This window comes from Hippocampus bargibanti, linkage group LG13 (genome assembly GCF_051943395.1).
Source record: "Hippocampus bargibanti isolate YZ-2025 linkage group LG13, ASM5194339v1, whole genome shotgun sequence".
NCBI lineage: Eukaryota > Metazoa > Chordata > Actinopteri > Syngnathiformes > Syngnathidae > Hippocampus > Hippocampus bargibanti.
The window spans coordinates 12097645-12121125 of NC_142746.1; the positions used below are offsets into that span (position 1 = coordinate 12097645).

The following is a 23481-nucleotide window of genomic DNA, read 5'->3' on the forward strand; positions in this document are numbered from 1 at the left end:
AGCGCACATAGTACTGTGGCTTTCTTGGCATTGGAATCCATGACTTTGCTCAAGTCAGGAGCCAAAACTCCCAAGGAATTATATAGACAACTTCACTTTCCTGAGGTGCACATGATTAATTCAGTCAAGATAATCCAGGATTGTATGTTTATTTATGTCACATTCTTGTTTTTGTCCCTCAGTGCACTATTTACGCCACAAGTTCTGACTGTGGTACAGACTGATGGCAGTGACGGTAACCATGAACTGTCAAAAAAGGACGCATGGTGTTTTTGGTTTGGATAAATGTTGCCACAAAAAAACAACAATAAAACAAATCTGCTATTGCTGTGAAAGTCCAACTCAAATTTTACACAGCAGCCAGGAAAGGAACTTCATTGTGTACTAAATCCATGATGACTGAATAACGATCAAAAAAGCCAAAGATGAAGAAAAACACCCCAAAAAATGTTCACTGTTTAGACACTCATTGAACAAGCAATGGATAAAGCACAAAAGTAAAGACAGTGCATCTCCAAAGCCATTATGTCAACAATAATAAAATGCTGTCTTTCAAAGATGGGGATGCAGACAATAGAAAAATTGAGGTTATTATTACGACTCCATTATTAGACCAATTTTCTCCAGGACTTTAAAAGAATGACTGAGTTTGGAGGTGCTTACATTTCGGCCATGTTGTCCGGCAGGTTGGCTGGGATGTCAGTCAGACCTTTCCCTCTGCAATCCACAATGTTGTTGCTGCAAGTACACATGGCGGGACAGGAACCTCCACCCGTGTTACAAGGCTGTGGACTGGAGGAATCTTGGTAACCTGGAAGCAAAAAACTGCTTAACAGAGTATGAAAAATGCCGGAGAAAAAGAAAAGAAAAGCCAACAAGAGAGAAGTCGTTTGGTTTTATGAAGTATTTTGGAGCACTAGGATGCCTGCAAATTGAAAAAGCGAACTGACGATCCTTTGCAGGCACGGTTTGACATCACGAACAAGAAATATAGTTGACGTATTGCTAAACTTGTACATCCTTGAGAATCAATAAACAAGAAACTGGGTTATCCGTCAAAGGGAAGGCGCCGCATGGTGCGAGCGGGGCGAAAGACATGAATAATACAATTGCGCAGATGACTGAAGGCCTCCAATAATAGTCATTGATCTCTCCACAAATCTTGCTCTCGAGTCGGCGCTCCCTGGTAGACAGAGTAGGTGCGTATTCAGCAACAAACCACCAACACCGCCCCACCCGCCTCCCTGCATCCCCCTCTTTTATTTAACACTTCAACTTTTTAATTTGCATAGAGAGCACATCAAGCCATCACACAGTCTCTGGGTACTTGTTCAAATAGCTGCCAGTGAAGCGTTGAAGAGCGGGCGCCTCTGCCACAGTCAAGTGTATGTGTGTGTGTGAGTGTGTGTGCGCGTGTGTGTGTGTGTGTGTGTGTGTGTGTGTGTGCGCGTGTGTGTGTGAGCACAAAATGTGGAAGTAAGCAGCCTAACCCAGATAAAATGAATAAAACAGACTTTTAAATGGGCTCATTTACACAAAATTACTAAACTGGGTTTCAAATGATTAATATTTCATCATATCTCCTTCTATCGCTCAGCTAGAGGGGGACATGTTAGTCACAGAAAAAGTGAAGACTGGTGGAAGTTATTTACACAGGGTAATCACCCTATGAGCTTTGTCGCTTTGTCTAAGTGTATTTAACAACTAGTGAATGTTATTTAACATTGTTCATCAAACATTGAGAGATTTGACAACTGTTTGGACTTTGTCCATAATTTCACCTAACGTCTGGAGCCCGTCATTCGGTGGTTGCCATATGATTTGAAATCACTCTCCAGCTAAAAAAATGGTGTTAGCATGCTCTAGTTTTCAGTGCTACAAGTGAAAATGGTACAAAGAAGTATCTGTGCAACTTTGAAGAGTAACTTGAAGATAATCATATCGCAAAAAAAATTGCAGAGGATCTGTTTTCTTTTTCTTCCTGAGGCGTTTTTAAAATGGTTACATTGTTCTGATGAATCCTGTTAAATTGTGTATCTAATAATTTGGTAAGTGTCAGACTGCGAAGCAAGGTAAGCAGAACAGCAAACCTCATGTGGACATGGATGCAATACACAGTCTGATCTGAGACCGTGTGATCTCGGCATGTCAGAGGTTTGACAGATCTGGGATCAGGCGGAAGGCAAGGTGGCTCTCCCATCGGATGGAACACGCTCCGTTTGACAGGCCTGGGATCAGGGAGAGTGCATAGCACAGCTGGAGCAGCGTGAACAATGACAGCTCACTGACAGGTAGACTGGAAGCAAAGCTTTTTGATGTAATCGTGTCATCGCACAAGGTCTGTTTTCCCCATTTTATCCTTTACGCGGCCATCTTCTTCCAATTCCATCTCCCTGGTGTTATATGCGCGCACACAAACTGCAAAGACCTTCCATTTGCATCGCGGCATGTCTTCACGTTTGAACTCGCTCCTCTCCTCATCCAAAATATGATAATAATATCACTGGCCATGTGTCTTCTATGAAATTCACTTGGAGTTCTTATATTTATTGATCAAATTGATGTGTTTTATTACACTCCCCATGCACTCTATACAGGACAAAATATCCTCAATTTGATTATTATTTCTTCTGTAAAAGCTATTGTCTTTCTGTCATATAGCCCAGAACTATTCCACTCCTTTTTTTGTTTTCGCCGATTGTAAAACAGTGATGAATTTATGACATCTTGAGAAAATTGAAGTGGTGCAATTCACGGTTTAGAGCTTTGTATCTCTTTTTTTTCAATAGAGGTGGGGGTGTCCAGGTGGTACCAAAATAGCTTTTTCATTGATTGATTGTTTGCTTTGATGGCAAAAATCTTTGTTGAAACTGAAAACAAGACATATTTAAACATATAAAAGACATCAAAGGACAAGTGGAATGATGAGTGTGAAGTAGTAAAATTGTCACTCATTATACACTGAAAATTCACAATGCTGGAACGCTTTTCCAGTTGAAAGGGAATGAGGACATGCCAGAATGGCGCAGCCAAACCAAAAACACGTTCTCCCCAATTCTTTTGCCTTTTGCTTCACTTCTACATCCTCTTTTCTGTTCAACTCAGCGCCACCCTGCCCCAAATCCCCCGCAGGTGGCCTGGTCGCCGCAGCCCTTACACATTACACACACATGAAAATACAAAAAATATGTAGTGTGTGCATGCATGTGCGTGCGTGCGTGTGTGCGTGTGTGTGTGCGTGTGTGTGTGTGTGTGTGTGTGTGTGTGTGTGTGTGTGTGTGTGTGTGTGTGTGTGAATGCCAGCAAGCACGTCGCCTCATGAGACCTTCAAAGGGAGTTCAACCTGTGGTCAACTGTTCATGCATGTGCCTTTGTATAATTGCATGACTTTTACATTATAGTCTCCATTCTAGTACGCTCACCCTGTTTTTGATGCTGTTTTTTTTCAGGGTGGGAATCTTAATGGTAAGTTATTGAAACTCTCGGGCAACTAATCACGTTGGGATGGGAAACTGCAGCTTCCCATGAAGTGCAGCCTAAACTTTCTCTACCCTTATCTTGCACTCGGACAGTCCCTACTCGCTTTTTGTATCGCCGAGGGTCCCACTCCCACGCTTTGAGTCACTTTCCCTGGGCGAGGAATAGTTAATGGTCCGTGCTGTCACGCTGTATGGCTGCATAAAAATCACAAGCCATGAAGAGTGACTGAGAGTGATATTGGGGTGGCGCGGGGTCAGTGGTGTATACACACACACACACACACACACACACACACACACACACACACACACACGCGCACACACACGCGCACACACACACACACACACACACACACACACACACACACACACACACACACGCACACGCACCCACCCACACACAAAACCATCACAGCTGTAGCGAGATGGCCTTGTAGGGGTGTGGTGGTTCTCATTCGGCTTTTTGCTTTGTCCTGATATGATAACCTCATGCACATGTTCCCCTTATACTGTCTCAGAAAGAACAACTACTGTACAAAATGCCCTAAGACAGTCGTGATAGGCTCCAAGATGTTTCCAATTTTCCCATCAAATTTGAGATTTTTTCAATGTTATTTGCATTACCATAGCTTAATTGTACACACGGTGGCAAATAAGAATCACAGAAATGGTCTATTCAATTAACAAAATATTTATAATAGTGATGTTTTGACTCAGGTCCCAGTGAATGGGAAAGAAATCCCTAAAATGTGTTCCGTTGTAACAACTTTTGCTTTTTGTGGTCACGTCGATGAAAAGGTTTCTTCAGCCGTCATCTGTACTTCTTTTTTTTTGTGGTCACAGTTGCTCTCAGGAGAAGACAAAAGCTTCTCGCAGTTGTATCATTTTGCCATTTTCAGAAGTTTATGTTTACACATAAAACAATGCAAACATGTTTGTGGAATTTGTCACGCGTGGAGGGAGATCTTACCCGAGCAGCTGAATTCATGTTTCTGAACCTCGGCCACGTTGAGACCTTTGAGCTCTGGCGGTGCCGTGCACTGAGTGAAGAGTCCGATGGTAGGCCGCTGTCGAAGCCACTGCGCCAGCCAGGCCAGATGACAGTTGCAGTTGAGATTGTTGGAGTGGAGACGGCTGCAAAGAAAACCAAAAATGGAAGAAACTGAGCTATTTCAAGATCTTCCCCGCCTCAATTGCCAGTCAATTTGACAGCGAATCCCGACGGAAATAGCACAAACGTGTCTGTTCTAACCTCAAGTTCATTACAAGCAACCACCGTGGCCAAACTCACTAAATAATACGCTACATGGATGATGATGAACGCGACATTCTGGACAAGGGAGAAGAGCCGCCAAAACCCGACACTTCAAACATGGCATTCCCGGAATGCTGCCTTTGTCAAGAATAGCTGAGATTCGCTGGAGTTTGGAGCATGTGTCCATGTGTGCAGATGCTGACAATACACGCAAAGAGTAAAAGCTATAAAATGTGACCCCCACTGGGAGCAAAGAAGCCCTGAGGGTTACCACAAGGTACTGGAGACCAGGCTTTAGCATTTCAGCTGCCATGATTGTTTTCATTTGTACATAACTCGACATGTCATCCTATCATTGCACAATACACAAAAAGGCTCCAGGGGTTATTCATGTCCATAAGGGGCAGTTGCTGTGTGTTTTGATGCGGAGATGGGGGATTTGGAGGGCATGGGGGTGGATAATGGCTTTTGGCTTTGCTTCAGACCCCATTGTGGTTCTTTGTGGTTCTGGCGAGGCCCCCAACACTGTCTGGAACAAAAGACCCTAGATAATTCGGCACTTTCTCGACGCAGGCAATTTGCAGTGTTATTTCAAACAGAGAATACAGTGGGTGTCACTCACAAGGTTCTCAGTTTGGGCATGTGGTTGAAGCTGGAAACAGGGATGCTGCTGATATTGTTGTTGTTCAGGGTTCTGCAAGAACAAAAGAGCAGAAAAATGGTCAGCGCTCAACATATTCTTCACAAAGCGTTTTGCTGCTCTTCTGTCCCATGGTGGTTCCCCGCTGTGAATATAACACTTAGTTCCCCACAGATGGGGAAAGCCTCTACACTTCCCATGCACAACACACACACACACACACACACACACACACACACACACACACACACACACACACACACACACACATATATGCACACACGCTGGTGCGCATGCAAATACACACACGTCAGACTCCCAATCAACCCGACCTGGAGGCCAATTTACACACACACCATGAACATCAGCTGCAGCCAGGGAATCCGGTCATTTCGATCAGCCTAATAACCCTTTACCATATTTCAACCCACCCCCATCTATGAACACATGAACACAACCTCCCCTCGCCACCTAAAGCGTATACAAACAACCCCCAATTCCCTTTTACACCATTATGACAACCTATCACTACATCTGCAATCCATCCACACCATGAAAGCAGCCTCTAATGGCCTTTTTGGGGGGGTCTCCCCAAACCCCTAAAAAAGAGAGAGGAAAAAAAATAGTCTTTTACTATAAAAATAACAAGGCTACTGAAACCCCCATGGCCCATTCTGCACTGGAGACTTCTTTGTTGAGGGGAAAGCGCTCAAACAAAAAGCTTGCAAATATGTATGTTGATGATTTGTCGTTTTTGTCCAATAAAAACAATGGCATCAAAAAAGCAATCGGTTCCTGGAGGAAACACTTGGTGGTGGGAGCCCCCTTGTCAAGATGACAAGCTGACCCCAGGATGGAAGCGGGTGCACGGAGGAGGAGGAGGGGATTGCGGAGGGCGGCTGTTTATGTGATCGAGGGGAATTTTGCTGTCAACTGAGTAGAACAATGAGTTAATGGCGGTTGGGTCCTCATGATACAGGCCCCCTCAAGAGGCACACACGGGGGAGGCTTTGAGGCGAGGGCCACTATAATTACGTGTATATGTTAGTTATGGTTATTAGTGGTAGTGAAACAATGTGTTCATTTGACCGAGTCCTTAGATGGAATGCGATTGCGCTGGAAAGAGATACTCACAACACTTCCAAGCCTCGCAAAGCTCTGAAGGCGCCATCCTCGATGCAGCCGATGTGGTTTTTATCCAGCTGACTGCGAGACAAGGAGGGAGGGCTTGTTTAAAACACAGACAAACCCCCTCCGCACAATGCTCGTCATGATCCAAACAGTAAACATCACACTGAGGGATGAAGGTAAATCAATACTGTTCATCCAAGATCATGTATACCCTCCAACCGACTGTAAAGAGGAGGGAGGGGATTTAGAATTGGTTTCTCGTTAACAGTACATGTATTAGTGAATAAACTCCAGGTACCTCTAAAAAGAACAAAATTGTTACCTCCATGAGGCATTTTCGAGCATTCATGATCGTTATTAGTATGCCAATGAAATTCTGGTGAAACGATGAAAGGTAACAGTACACTGTATAGAAAAAATGACACATGCAGTATAAAATGATTATATTTATCCGTGCACATTTAATAGATTCCTCATTTTAATTCATCTAAGGAAACAGTTTTGGCTATCTTTACACAACAAAAAACAAATCCCCGACTGACTGAGGCTGTTATCAGAAAAAAATGCTCAATCAATATTGACACATTGAGTTCACAAGTGAAGCACACTCACAGGTTTTTGATATCTGTAGCTCCTCTGAAAGCTTTTCTTGGGATGGACTGGATGAGGTTTTCACTCAGATCTCTGCGGAGACAAGAAGGAGTGAGATGGACTTTAGCCGTATAGATAGTGTCAAACAAAATGTGAAGATTAAATCATCAAAGAATGTTTTTTTCTATACAAAAAGAAAAAAATGGATTGTTCATGTAATATTGTCACTTCTTGAGTTGGTAAATTTTAGGTTTTCGCTAACTTTCAGAGATGATCAAAATGACAAATAAAAACCAAATAATTTCATTGCTGCATTTTCGCTAGCAAATCTGAATGAGTTTCACGTGTTGAATTGAAGTTGTGAAAAATGTGAGTGTATGCCGAATTATTTTCACAGTGTCGACATTATTCAGCGTCATTTCAGTTTTGCTTTGGGTTAATGGCCCTGCTTTGACCATTCACGGGTGTTAAGTTTCCCGCATTGATGCTGCACACAAAGACCAAACAAATTGCATGACATTGGCCAGTGAAAGGTTGTCAGTGGGCCTGATTCATTAGGGAAACCACCGCCGAAAAGAACATAAGCGTTGAGCATTAGGATGCGTGTGTTGGATCATGTTGGATAGCGATGAGGCATGTGTGTGGAAAATGAAAGTGCGGTGAGGGGAAAGCAAAAGTTTGCCACGGTTTTAATTAGCGCCGTCCTTTTGTCTGCAGTTGAAATGGTTTGAGAACGTCTTTCGGAAAGGCTCCGCCCCCTCTTCGGCGCACACGGCACCGCCAAACTATGAGGCCCGTCTTGACAACCAGACTAATGTACACGCATGGGGCTCCCGCAAGGCGGACAGGAGTAAACAGTCTTCTTAAGGGCGTCCACAAAATATGCCTGAGCGTGACCGCAAATTCCACAATCTATAAATCTCAATGACAAAAGTGCTCCACGTGAGGCTTCGATGACTCTTGCTTGATTAATGTGCACGTACGCTGTGGCAAGCGATGGTATGATGCAAAAGTATGAAGCCATTTCATGAGCCGAAGGGCTCCTGGGGATGAATGACGGTCTCGAAAATGATCAGAAGATCATCATTCTTTGCAGAGTTACATCTTCCCGAGAGTAATAAGGTTTACACAAAGACATTTGAGGTTATACTGTGTCATGCAGCTTTCTTGGGTGGGCAGGCATAAAAATAAAGATGCCCGAGCCTTACTGCAAATTCCACAATCTATACACAATCTGTTTGCAGGGTAGCAATTGTTGTTTATTGGACCTTTTCCGAAATATTCGAAAAGCTCCCCGTTTCATTGCAAGGAGCACTTGGGACCAGAACCGGAACGGTTGACTTGGAAAATTGAGTCTACATGGATGTCTGCTTTCTATACACACAATTCATAGGAGCTCCAAAAAAGAGGAAAGCTGTTGGTCGACCTAAATGTGCATTGTACTTGCTGAGCAATTGATCTTTTCAAGCCATTGACAATAAGGGATGATTTGAAATGACGCTGCCAATGCCAGAGGATACATGATTGTGTAATGGGCAATAGGAAGAAATAAAAAGAGAGGGGCGATGTGACTACAACGTTAAATGCTTATGCAGTAAAATTCAATCCATGCGTGATCCATCCCTAATCCCATTAGTATGCTATAATACGATTGGCTAGAGACAACTACTCCACCACTTTTAATGTCGTTTGATTGGATTAGCAGTTGTGTACGTTTCGCGCGCGTAGAAAACAATTGTCCTCTTTCGTGCTTTGGCTTAGAATGCCTTTATGGCCGTTGTCCCTCTGTCTTCATTTGGGGAATAATCACAGCGGTCATGATTTGGAGTCAGCAGTCTTCTACGCATTGACAGTTCCAACTAAATTTAGCTGGCGGGGCTTCTGCATTTACACATTCTTAAAATGGCAAACAGAACATTTCTGTGGGGGTGCATCCTGTATTTTACATAGTCTGTGGTTGCCACACTCTGACTCGTTGTTTTTTTTCCAAAGCGAAGCTGACTCAGTTTGGAAGTGAGCGATTTGACGTTGCTGATTAGTTTGGAATTGGATTTTCAAGGAAACATGAACTACCTAAAATAAGGCACAATTACAGCGCTCGCCACAAAGATGGATATGGGGTACCATGGTCACGGGCTTAATCTAAAGTTGCAATACTTCGAAATGTATACAGTATTCCTGCACTCAAAACAGACATTTTACAGTTAACAGGCAATCTGGCATTGTTAGTGAAGACCAAAACATGTCCCCTCCACTTAGGGGCCTCTGCACATGAGTGGTATACAGTGCTATATATATATATATATATATATATATATATATATATATATATATATATATATATATATATATATATATATATATATATACAGTAAAGTCTCGTTATATCGATATTCAAGGGAGTCCGAAAAAATATCGATATATCCGACCCTGTTTGCATGTAATTTTCTCCGTGCGTGCATAGAAATAGTATCGATATAACCGGGACTATCGATATATCCGATATCGATATAACGAGACTTTACTGTATATATATATATATATATATATATATATATATATAGGCTAGTGTCGACATGCAGCATTTCAAGGTTGTCAACACTGCATGGTGAAATAATTGCAACCATTGCGTAATAAGACATGGTGAACACAAAGAATATTTGTGACAATTTCAGTTAATTTTTACATACATGTATGAGCCAAGATCACAAAGATATTCAAGAAAAACATTCTGCCCCATCGCTGATGCCTGAACGTCACTAAAAAGTAATTTGCTTTTACATCGTTGTAATCTCCTGTCATACCAAATGTGTGTTTTTAATTTATCTGTTGTGTAAAACAATCTGTGGCTCTGAAAATGTCAGGTTAAACAGAAGCAAAGCGCAGACAGCATCAGTAAAAAACAAATGGGAACAGAGGTCATGACCTGCAGACGTCACTGGACTTAAACAACCATTGAAAGCCAAAATGGCAGGGAAAAAAATACATATTGCACCTATCACATGTTCTGGAGACCGTTTGGCTCCGATTGAAGCCTTCGGGCATTGAAATGATATCAGTTTGCAAACACAAGGGGATGCTTGAAAGTATTTTTATTTACAGGTCTGTGAACCGAGCATGCCTGTGCCAGACCTGGTATAGCTTGACGGAAGCAATTTGGGCACTTAGTTCATTAGGTAGCCAGGCTCTCCATAAGTGACGGCGCTCACAGTTTATTCCTATTGTAGCCCTTAGTGATGGGCTCCCACAGACATTTTTAGGTGTGCCTTTGCTGTATGAATTTCAGTCCGTCAGTCATATACGGGCTTCAAACAATGAAGTTGGTTGGCATTGATAGGATTGTTTACAGGAATATGTGGTGTAATTTGCAACACTATCAGACATAGCTCAAGGCACCTAGTGGAAAGATTAGTCTTACAGTATGTTGAAAAGTCATGTCTGGTTCCTGTCTGATTCACATCATTAACCTCTGATTGCTACCTCGGTAAACTGCATAAATAGCGATGCTCTTCAGCATGGTAGAACTTGCTTAGTGTTGCATAAACGGCAATCACAAAAAGACATGTCGTTACTTACACCTAGTCTGTTTTTGTGTACACTGTACGTTTTTTTCTTATATTCATGTGACAAGATTTAGCAATAAAGATGGAACTGATTTGTGCTTGACTATAACATTTTGCTCACTTCATCTAAGATCTTGCTCGGTCTTCACTGAATGTGTCATGGTGGATTGATTTCACTGTTGGCCTGAAATTTAAATTAAACTCTCCTTTGGATGACAGCAGTGATGTATTAGAAAATGCCTGAAGGTTATCAAGAGTCAAGAACTACATCTAATTTAAAGTCGCTCTCAAAGTACTGCAAGATAAAAAAAAAAAAAAAAAATCCAGGTTCACACAAAGGTCAGATGCTGATGAAGTTTTACGGCCATCTCCAAACCTGGATGGTTTGGTGATGGCCTGTGCTCTCCTGGCGCCCTTGTAGTAGGTTGTGAGGATTATAGATTTTATATACTGATTTGCTTTGGCGACCCCTTGAAGGGAAAAGCCGAAAGGAAAAGAAGAAGAAGACTGCAGGTACGTTTTACTTTCATCTCCTTACCATCATTCTCAAATTGCTTTTAGTTACATCTTGGTGTTGTGTGTCTGGGAGAGACCTAGCCAACAGTCACTGAGGAGAGTAAAGCAATGAATATGATGAACCCTGAGCCATACCCCTGATGATGTTGCTTAATGCACTGTTTTTTTTAAATCATCAAAATGAAAAATGGTAATTCTCTCAAGAGTCAAAAACATTAACAACATTTAAAAGGGAGTTGGAATCATAAACCCAAAAATATCTTTATTATACTGAAATCCTTGTGCGCTTGATTGAGATACAAAGGCCGTGACAACTCAACGATTGGTGAGCATCATTATTTGAGGTTGCTTCAAGGCTACCACTACATATAGTTTTGTATATGCTACGTTTCAATGAAAACATCATAAATGAAACAACTGCATTGACACACATTCCACGCATCTTTCAAATCCTTAAACAATCTCTGCCTTCACGGTTGGCGTTGGACGCAGATGTTCAAATAGTAGACGGATTGATTGGGCTTTTTGATGGATTGCTTTCATTGCTTTTCCACCAGATATTGGCATTTAAGTATGCATCGTGCGTGAGAATAACTGAATACTCCTGATACAATTGACTTCACCAAGGCTTTGCCTCCTAAAAAAGAAAAACAATACAGTTACAGAATCACCCTTTGAGTAATTATGACAAAAGCTCAATGTTTTCTTCTGAAAGAACAAATGTGAGTAAATAACCTTTTTTCCTATCCAAATTGTCAACATTTATTCCACAGGTGTCTTTCTGAAGCCTTCTGTCTGCAAGCTGAATCCTTCAGAAAACAACCTGAAAGTGAAGGATGGAAATCTTTCAACAACAAAAAAGCGTGACTACAGTAAATTCTCGTTATATCGATATCGATTATATTGATAGTACCGCTTATTACGATACTATTTCTATGCACGCAAGGACAAAATTACATGCGCGCAGGGTCGGATATATCGATAGTCCCGGTTATAACGATATTTTTCGGACTGCCGAGAATATCGATATAACGAGACTTTACTGTATTTCCAAAGCAGTGCACTTTTGCTCTGAAATCCTCTCACAGCTGCTTTCTGAACTTCTCTCATTTTACTGGCCCATCACAACAACCAATCTTTCATTTTTCCAGGTTCTTTCTCCAATGTGACCTTCATGCAATCAAACACTCATCTGTGTCTTGTAAAGCGCGATAAAATTAGGCTTGAGAAAACAACAACATTTAATGTTCAGTGAATGTCACATGAAGAAAAAATGCTGACGCTTTCAAAACGGGTCCACACAGTGCGCTTATTCAAGGGAGCTCAAACGATGTTTATTTTTGACATTTCTAGAATCAATTGAGCAATAAGTGACCCTTCCAACACACTTTTCATTTTATCCAAGGAGTGAAAATGACAGAAAGCAGGCACATACCCGCCTGATTACGTTCTCATTAAGCCAGTTAATGGGGTGTGTGGGGGTCTGTTAAAAGTAGTGACATTGTGCTACCGCTAAATGCTAACTACTTCCTTTCTCCCTTCACAGAAAAAAAAGGATTACAGAAAAAAAAGAACGGCACACCCATTGGTCCCTCGACCTGACATCACCAGTAATAGATTAAAGATACACCCGCTGTTTAAATGAGTAATGGCTTTACATGGACGGACCAAACATGATAACACAAATTGTTTTGAAATATCCCAATGAGTTATTTGCTGCATGTTTCCACTGCAGATCCGAGTCTTCTGCGGTCTGCCCTCTGGTCTTTAGTCTGTCCCGTTGTCCGTTCCACGTCAAGTTCACTATGGTGCACTTCTCGCTCACTCACATGCCGGTAGGGGCCAATGGTGCTTTTGTGTTATTCTTGCAACAAGCTGTCTCGTTACACAAGTCACCGGTGACTGTTGTTGCTTGGTTTTTTTTCTTTCTTGTTCACTCTGTCAATCAGTCGTCTAATACGAACAATGCTGCTCTCGATTCGAACACAAATCTCATCGCACTTCAATCAATGCTTCCCTATCATCACTCATAGACTGAGTGTTGCCTGAATTCATATTCCATAGTCATACATGAATCGAGCAGCATTCGTCAATCGATACTTTTCATACAAGTTGAGATCTGTGACTATGACGACTGGATGAAACACGAGTGAATAGGTCAGTGCGATTGGGCAGTAGCTCATATCATGACAGCTATGCACTGTCATCATCTCTGCGCAGTCTGCTTAACCTACTGTATTGGGGAGTTACATGCTGCTGTGATAGTGATGCTTATGATTGATGGTATAAGTCATCGTCATGTAATTGAATGCAGGCTTATACTCAGTACTGCACGTATGAGACTTCGGATATAGCTATTCATTCGTGACTTCCTGAGATTGAATCATTTCATGCACTCAGGTCTTCAGATGTCTTGAAGTACAGCATTCTATCAGTTCGAGGTTTGAAGCTTGGTAATCAGGAATTGCTAGTCGGCTATAGATTCCGCTAGGAAAGTGCACTAAGATGTGCATAGCTGAAGCTGGCATATAAGGTGACATGACAGATGACTCATGATAGGCTGTGAAACATGTGAGCAAGTTGGATTGCAGCATAGGATGTCATATGAGTGACCTATATTGCTTGTTGGTACTGAGCTAGTATAATCTGAGAGTTGTAAGGCATCTTATCTGTTAGACTAATTTCATACTGGTCAAGCTCTGGATAGATGATAGCCATTAGATGAGAGTCATTGATAATACGAACTTAAAATAGACGCATGCTTCGCTCAAAAAACATGCACTATATGACACCATGTAGACTGTATGAGAATGCTGCCAATGAAAGATGAATCATAGACATTTGGACGACATGCAAAAATGCTAGACACTAACTATTACATGTGAAAATAATGAAAAATCGAGCCCTCTAGCAAGATATGGAGTTGCGTATACAAGAAGAATTCGAGATTAAAGTCACATTGAATTATCAAGAGATTCTGCAGAACTCAAATGTATTGAACGTATTCATAGGATGACAGTGTGATTGCAATGAAGATTAATAATATGTGCATGCGACATGTTCTTATTGAAACGTTGAATTTCATTCTGTGACTTACCCAATGATACTAATGTAATATTGCATGCGTCAGTTAGCTATTGAGCAATCTACTGAGAGTACTCAATGCAAGTGAACTACATGAAATCTGATGAATCCAAGTAATGCAATCTGCAATGCATAGACGACTGTTGATCGAGATAGCATCATGATGAATGCTGAATTGCAACATAGCAATAGCATGACAGCATAAGTGGACTTAGTGGAATACATGCAAGAGTACTTAACATTGACAGTGAAGAACGTGGACATTGAATGGAGCCAGATTGTGCAATGTCATTTCTTGAAAGGAACTAGACGGTGTACAAGGGTCGACGAGACTTGAATCGATCGCAATTGCTAAATCACCTTAGTTTAGACAAGAATATACGCTATCACTCCAAGTGTGAACATCGTGAACAGCTAATTCAGTCGGCTAAATACGCTGCATAGTAGGTATCTACATGCAATCGATATGTCACCAGATGAAAAAGTCTTGAAGTCATGAATCAGAAAGAGCCTGGAGACGTAGTCTGAAGCAATTGCAGATGAACTCGCAATAGATGTGTAGAGCGCATAATGCAGATAACTGTTACAATGATTGTAGTGATTACAGTTAGCGTGATGTTACAAGTACTGTGGCTGACATTACGCTTTGCTGTGGCTACTTGATGAATCCTGCAATAACCATAGTTAGAGCATCATCGATAGATGAATAATCAGCAATTAGTTTAGAGAACTATGTAATCTGTCTGTTGATATATCCATCGATGTATGCCTGATTAATGCAGTCTGTTCAATTGCTGGGTAGACTGTAATGACTGCAAATAACAACATGGTCAAGTTGTTTGCAAACATTGAACTAAATCATGCTGAAATTGAATCTGGACATTGCAGCTATATTAACTAGTACAATCAAACAGCATGAACCATGTACTATAGTAAAATGAGCATAAGATGACAACAATTAGTGACATAGACAACTGCATAAAATAGAGTTCACAGATGTGAACATTAAAGAATCGATAACAATAGACTTGAGATAGCTTCATGATAATTAGAGTTGCAATTGCATGTTCGATGCTGATTGTAGCTGAATTGAATCATCGTCAGACATCGTTTGACAACTCTACGGTAGAAGTGGCACCAGTGGAATGGCATGTCGAGCGATGTCATAGTCTGTAAGCATGAATGCATAAAAGTTAATGAATACTGCAGGCAAGTATATAGAAGACTGATGATCATGGATCGTTGTAATGATGCAAGACGATTATAGATAGTTCTAGACAACGTTAACTTGACAATTGACAGACAATTTAGATCAGTAGACGAGTACAGAGCGAAGGACTAATGCGAATTGGAAGCTAAAAGCAATATACATCTCAAAATGCAGCGATAGCATCTGTAAAGATAGTCGTATGCACATAGCCTATGTCCAACCTACATATACGCCACTTGATCCGCACTTATCGGAGAATAACGTATTGATAGGAATGCATAGCAAGTAAGTTAAGTACTAGGTAGGTTGTCGCATAAGTCGAGTGCATGTATCGTGTAGGTTTGCTGTTGTGTGCAGTGCGTGCGGTACAATGAAAAATGAAGTAAATACATAGACATGATAAGCTAAACCATTAAACAATAAATGTTAAATGTAAGTATTTCAATACTGTCATGCTCAGAAGGGACTGTTAGCACAAAATAACGGAAGTTTACCAGGCTGTATCACTTGCTTTGTGTATTGCTAGTGTGCATTAACAACGTTGATAACTTGAACATCTGTACAATGTTGACATTTGACATGCACCAATTAATGTTATGAGTGCGCTTACTGCTGTATGATGTTGAAGTCACATAACAGTAAATGGTTGATACATGTCAGTTAAGTAATGGCACAACGAAATGAAAGATTGTCAATTGAGAGTAATGAAGATATCAGTTCAAAACATTGTCATCTCTCTGCAATTTCGACTTTTGTATATGTCATTTATGATGTAATCGTGTATGTATCAGTCGTATGCTGTACACAGTGAACAACTCAGTGAATGGTTGAACAGATCTGTCTCGATGAGATCTTGACATGTGAGTTTGAAAGTCTGAACGGCAAGACGAAGTGTCAACAGGAGTGCAGTGCGTCTTGACAGCTGACGAGAGTGCAAGATGCTGACAAGTGAAAGTCTGAAGGATATGTGAGTTTTACTGAGCAGGTCTTGCATTCATTTTGCGCATGCACAACATCTTCATTCATCGTGATGCTCAATGTCAATGAAACATCATTGACCAGAAACGTGATTTCCTATTCATGAATGTCATATCAGATATATACAGACTGAGGTCATCTATGAACACATTCACTGATCTGACTTATATAATGCATGATTCGATGAAGCTGAATCATGAATGTGATCAATTTCTTCTTCTGCATTGCATTCTGTCTGTGAATGATCACTGACTTGATTGCATACAGTGATCACTTTAACTCTGAATAGTAGTTGATAGCTCATATTCCATTTTTATATGTTCAAGTGCTAGAAAGTTTAGTATTAATCCATTTTATCAATCTGGTACAGCTCATAGCATAATGACATGAAATTTAAATGTCATGCATTAAACATCAAGCGATTCAGTGAATGTGAAGGTATACCAAAATGATCAATTGCATACTTCTATGTATTGCTTGTGCTTAATTTACATGTGATGGCACATGAATCCGAACGTGCTGCACCTTAACTCAATTGAATTCAATTCAATTTAAGACTTGTCAGTTGCTACATGCTTGCTGTTGTGTGTTGCTAAATAGTTTGTGTGACTGAAATGTGTAGTGCCAGACATCAAGCTCAATGAGGACTAGTGATGCTTGTCATGTGAAGTGTGTGTAAGCTCATTTGTCGAGTGTATTTGAATTGCTTATGGTGTTACTGTGATGAAGATGCAAAGTGCAACTTAAGACGATGATGTCCAAATCAAGATCATTCTTGACTTCCATACTTAGTCTGTTCTCATGCCATGCAATGCCACATATTCCTGATGACTGCAACTATCCGTAATTGATGAGATATCCCAATGCATAAATGCGACATTATACTGATGCTCGTGGTAACGTCTAACGTACCTATCTGAGATCATCTCATCTCGAGCTAGACTCTCAAGTTACTGTGTCAGGTATCACTGAGCTTCATACAATGATCATACCAGTCTGAGCTAAACAGCATGACTTTCAGTATACGGTAGGATATGACCGTCAGTGTATCGAAGCACTATCACATCAGACCTGCAAGTAGCACATGTACTGAATGACAGCACTTCCATACGGACTGATACACTATATGACTATCATGCCTGATCAGGATATTCTCAGATTGGTTCCATATGGAATCTCATACTGTTGGCCTGATCAAGAGCATGAAACTGTGCTAATTCAAATATTAGATATCAACCATACATACTCGTAGTGCAATGTCGTGTCAATGTTATCATTAACACATAACTCAAATGTCGTCAGACATGTTAAGGTCTAGATAGTATACCAAATCCAAGTCCCTGACTAAGAATTTTGCACGTTAAACTTCCTTTAGCCTGTGCATCGTATTCTTTGACTTCTCGAAACTATAGACTGTCTACGGCTAGTACATGCTCTGATTCAACATTTAGCACTTCAGATGTAATGTTTCACATTAGATCTGTCGCATGTTCCATCTGTAATGCGTAGCTGTTCTGTGATGCATGAATCTTAACAGTATGAAGATGTACTAGCAGCGTCTATGCATCAAGTCCTATGACATAGCATGTAGATGTTCATGTAACTAGAAGATAGACTCATATAGTAGATTCTATGTCAATCTGAGATTGAAGGCATCTCAAGATCCGATAACTTTGTATTTGACAATTAGTGATCCAGTTGAAAGTCAAGCTTCATGACTGTACATCAGATAAGCTTACGCATTGAACGGTGATCGAACAATATATTCAGGAACACAAGGCTTCTAGATTTGCCTTTGATGAGATGAAACGGCAACAAGAACGAATATGTCCCACTGAAGAACAACTGCAAATTACAAGTCTCTGCTCAGTGATTGAGTCGCACAGCGTGAATTCCAACAAGCAGACTCAAGTAACCACTTAATGCTTCGCTCAAGTTAGACTACTTTTGCTTTAAATCCCTCGCACATCCTTCAGAGCCTACACACATGCGCCTTATCTTCTTGCAGCAAGACGGCAATGTAAAAAGTGATTTAGGCCTGCTTTAGCACCATCTCGGCACCCTCTGTTTCACGCTAGTGACGCAATATGGGTGACAAGTAGTTTGCAGGATCCAGGATAAACTGTGCCTGATCGACTTTATCACCCAGTCCACACAAAACTAAGGATGGAACCAATGTTCCCTCGATTTTTTTCATGTGTCTGAGCAGACACACAAGCTCCCTGAGCACACTGAGGACCACTGTGAGCAACATCAGACGTGTACGCTGTGGCCACACCCCAGTATCACGCCAGTATCACGGTGCGTATGGGCAGGGCACATTCACGCCGTTCTGCTCCGATTGGCTGCGTAGCGTACATGAACTGTACGGCATTATTGGCTGGACACCTGTCACTCATTGAGTTACATTGCAAAATCTGCGCTGTGTTGATGTTCTTGTGCGCTGCGTATGTGCAAGCAGTGCGCGATTGCGCACACGCGCAGCTCAGAGGGAACATTGGATGTAACTACACTGATAAAAGTTTTTGGATACAGGTAAAACATTTCAAAATAAATGTTAGTTCAGGGCCGTGAATTACAGTACTTTATAACCACTCCACACTGGTGAAAGCGTACACGCTTCTACTGCTAGCCAATTTCAAACAACCTGTCACATAAGTGAAGAGGTTAGTGACTGGTCAGCTAAGCATTTCTGCGTGTGTGCGTGTGTGTGTGTGTGTGTGTGTGTGTGTGTGTGTGTGTGTGTGTGTGTGTGTGTGTGTGTGTGTGTGTGTGTGTGTGTGTGTGTGTGTGTGTGTGTGTGTGTGTGTGTGTGTGTGTGTGCGTGCGTGTGCGTGCGTGCGTGTGTGTGTGTGTGTGTGTGTGTGTGTGTGTGTGTGTGTGTGTGTGTGTGTGTGTGTGTGCCTGTGTGTGTGTTTGTGTTCAGAAGGCAACGCTTCCTCCCTGTGACAAGTGTGTATGTGTCAGAGGTCGTTTGAGGCATTCATGTCTATGAATAAATAACTGCAGGGTCTCTGAGACCATGGGAACCTTGCAATGAATATTACATGAGGCAGTAAGGGAGGCAGACAGCTCTACTTCACTTACTCTGGCAAAAAGACAACGTTGGAGCTGTTTAACGCAGGACCCCAAGTTCTACACTTGAAACTGTCGAATATGATGATAAAACCATATGTGTGGAAAATCATGGGAGGGATTTTGTTCATTGCTATGTATGCTTATGTATGGTCCTCTGTGACATTTTATTGACACAGTATTGGTTTGGGCGTTGTTGACTGTTTAGGGGGCAAGTAATCAAAATTGATAACTTTTTAAATCAAAATGGACTCGACACCAAAGATGCCCATTCACCCGGCCACAGATCGATGTGATCAAGCCACAGCCCATTTGGTTACTTTTTCTGTTAAGTGGAAGAAACTCAAAATCCTTGCACCCCATCACCGCCCGGATTGGTGACTGAGCAAGGAGGGGTCGTCGGCTGACCGGGTCAAACGTGGCTTTTCAGTCTCGCTGCTTAGAGTGGGAGTGTGCCACGTACACCAGGAAGAGGCAGAGGCTCTTCTCAGATAAGGAGGCAAACACGCAAGTTACACGGATTCGTCAGCCTGACCCGGCCGGTGGTGTACCCTGAATCACCGATTTTTGCAATCTAAATCCGAAGAAACCTTTTCATCGATGGACAACTCCTGCACGACTGAGAGCTTACACAGACGTTTGTGTCATTAAAAAATGGTTGGAGAACACTTCTCCAAAATAGTAAACAAAAGCCAAAAATAAATGTTGTAAAGGACAATAACAGTTTTCTTGATCAATACTAGCGCAAAAAAGTTGTTTCTCATTCATTGTTCTACTTGTTTGTAGGCTGTCACTTACCAGGTCAAACTGACACAATTCCAATAAGACGAGTTGTGTTTGCTAAGAGACAGAAGGTATCCAAGAAACAGGGATATTTGAGGGTCTTCATGGGGATCGGTTGGACTTGATGAGACCATTTTTTTCCTAGTTCGTTTTATTTACACACATTTCGGAAGACAGTTTAAGGGCAAAGGCAAAAATTCCTAACAGAGATGCCTTAAGAGCGTCACTGTCTCTGCAAAAGAGGCAGACGGTGTGGTGGCACTATTCAGTGAAGACGCTTGAAATCCCACACAGTGATGGCAGTGCTCCAGGAAAAAAAAAGCAACACTGCACAGTAAGTGAGTAAATCAGTCTTATGTTTACGAGTTAGGGTGGAACTGAGTAACCGAAGTTAGCTGTTTAATTGTGATAGTTGAAGGCAAGGGAACGTCAATGATCTCCCTCACTGGGATAAGAGCGCAAATGTGCACGCGCGTGTGCGTTTTGTGAGAAAGTGTCAGAGGCAAAAGAGGACAATGCAGTTGGACCCAGCTGTGCTGCAAGTGGGCGGGAGTCGCTTTGAGCATTACAATGGCCGTTAGGGATTATTCTGCATGTTGATTTGGTCGCCCACATTGCCACGGAATACCTTCATCCTCATACTCGGACAGACCACATATAATATGGGCTGGGGCACGAGTGAAGAACCGTTGAGCAAGAGACGAGAGAGCGAGATAAACTCTTCAAATTATGTTTTACAGGAAATTATGCCGGACCCCACTGCGAACGATATTCACAGGAATGATTCCTGCGGCTCCCAAGAAAATTGGTCACAGTTATGCCTGTGGTTTATTCATTCGAAGCGTCCCTGAAAAGAAACACACTTTCCCATGAGAGGACCGGCACAAATCAAATCTGATACCTCAAGAATAGCACAATCTGTTTTGGAATCTGAAACCATGGATGACCCATTGTTTCTTCACATTTTGGACTGGGAAATAGAAATGATCAATATTGAGTTTAAAATGCACATGATTGAAAGAGTAAAAACAATTCATTCAGTGAAATGACACGTGAATGTCAATCATGTCATTCTTTACTCTCACACTCTCGTGTAGAAATAGAGGCCAGGATTCACAAAAAAAGAACAGTATGCACTATATATATATATATATATATATATATATATATATATATATATAACATAGCCAAATCAGTAAAAAAAAACATTTGTAGCTGTTTTTAACTTATACTGCAGAGAACATACATCTTCTTCTTCTTTTCCTTTCGGCTTTTCCCTTCAAGGGGTCGCCACAGCGAATCAGTGTCCTCCATCTTCAGTGGTTTGATTCGCATGTTTGTTTTGACAAAGCTTTTACGTCGGATGCCCTACCTGACACAACCCTCTGTATTTATCCGGGCTTGGGACAAGCACAAGAAGACATATGTCCCTTTGTAGCTACAGAACAAGCAACTCGCTCAGTAAAGGGGGGGGAAGACTCGTGGCGGGGGACTCTGTGTTTACATCAGTGATGCCTGGTGCCGCAACGCTGTTGTGGTATGCAAACACTGTTCGCCACTGATGGAACTTATGGTCATAAAATGTCGGCCATTCTACCTGTCGAGGGAATTTAGTGCCATACTGCTGGTAGCAGTTTACATCCCCCCGAGCTCAATTAACAACAGGAGCGCGGCATTGAATGAACTCTACCAGCACATCAGCGAGCAACAGCCCACCCAGATGCTTTCCTTATCCTGGCTGGCGATTTCAACCACGCCAACCCCAAAAGTGTTTTTCCACATCTCCATGGACACATTAACTTTCCAACGAGAGGTAACAACATTCTGGACAATGTTTTCACCACACACAAAGGAGCCTACAAAGCCTACCCCCTCCCCCACCTAGGAGCTTCGGACCACTCCACTATCATGTTAATGCCCGCATATAGGCCTCTTGTCAAAGTCATGAAACCAGTCAAGAAGCAGATAAGGGTGTGGCCTGATGGGTCGTCAGAGGCACTCAAAGACTGCTTCTCCAACACAGACTGGAACATGTTCAGACAAGCGGCCACCTACAACAACAACACCGACCTCCAAGAGTACACAGACTCTGTTACCTCCTACATGAGGAAGTGCATGGATGACGTGACTGTCACCAGATCTGTCACCATCCTGGCCAACCAGAAGCCATGGCTGACGGGTGAAGTCCACAGGCTCCTCAGGGCTCGGAACGCTGCCTACAAAGCTGGCGATGAGCTGGGCCTGAGGACAGCCAGGGCCAACCTGTCACGTGGCATCAGGATGGCCAAGTGACAGCACTCCAGGAGGATCGCCAACCACTTCAAAGACAGCAGTGACACCAGGAACCTGTGGCGTGGGATACAGACCATCACAGACTACAAGCCCACTCCACAGACCTGCGAGAACTCCACCACTCTGCTGAACCAGCTGAACGACTTCTTCGCCCGCTTCGAGGCAGACAACAGCACTCCAGCACAGAAGACCCCACCTCCTCCCGGCGAACAGGTGCTGACACTGTCCCAGGACAGCGTGAGGCGATCCCTCAGAGGGACCAACGCACGAAAAGCCCCGGGTCCCGACGGCATTCCTGGCCGTGTTCTGAGAGAATGCGCTGTGGAGCTCACAGATGTCTTCACGGACATCTTCAACACCTCCCTGAGCCAGGCTGTTGTGCCCACGTGCCTTAAAGCCACCACCATTATCCCGGTCCCGAAGAAGTCGTCCCCCACCTGCCACAATGACTACCGCCCGGTCGCACTCACTCCCATCCTCATGAAGTGCTTCGAGCGGCTAGTTATGAACCACATCAAGGCTGCCCTCCCCCCCACCCATGACCCCTTCCAATTTGCATATCGGCCCAACCGCTCGACCGATGATGCCATCTCCACTGCTCTCCACACAGCGCTCACCCACCTGGAGACCAGAGACTCCTACGTCAGAATGCTGTTCATCGACTTCAGCTCAGCATTCAACACAATCATCCCCCAACAGCTTACCAATAAACTGAGCAAACTGGGGATCAGCACCTCCCTGTGCAACTGGCTGCTGGACTTCCTGACGGGGAGACCACAGGCAGTCAGAGTTGGCGACAACACTTCCAGCACCATCATGCTGAACACAGGGGCCCCCCAGGGGTGTGTGCTGAGCCCCCTCCTCTTCACTCTGCTCACGCACGA

General features: G+C 42.5%; 1 protein-coding gene across 1 annotated transcript in view; it reads right to left on the bottom strand.

Moving 5' to 3' along the window:
- The window catches only part of slit1a (slit homolog 1a (Drosophila)), a 98143-nt gene that overhangs the window by 34604 nt on the left and 40058 nt on the right, over positions 1-23481 (bottom strand). The window contains exons 5-9 of the mRNA XM_089012603.1: positions 7118-7189; positions 6509-6580; positions 5357-5428; positions 4450-4613; positions 664-811 (exon numbers count right to left, since the gene is read on the bottom strand). Coding sequence (XP_088868729.1) covers positions 664-811; positions 4450-4613; positions 5357-5428; positions 6509-6580; positions 7118-7189 — 528 coding nt within the window. The remainder of the gene's footprint in view (positions 1-663; positions 812-4449; positions 4614-5356; positions 5429-6508; positions 6581-7117; positions 7190-23481) is intronic.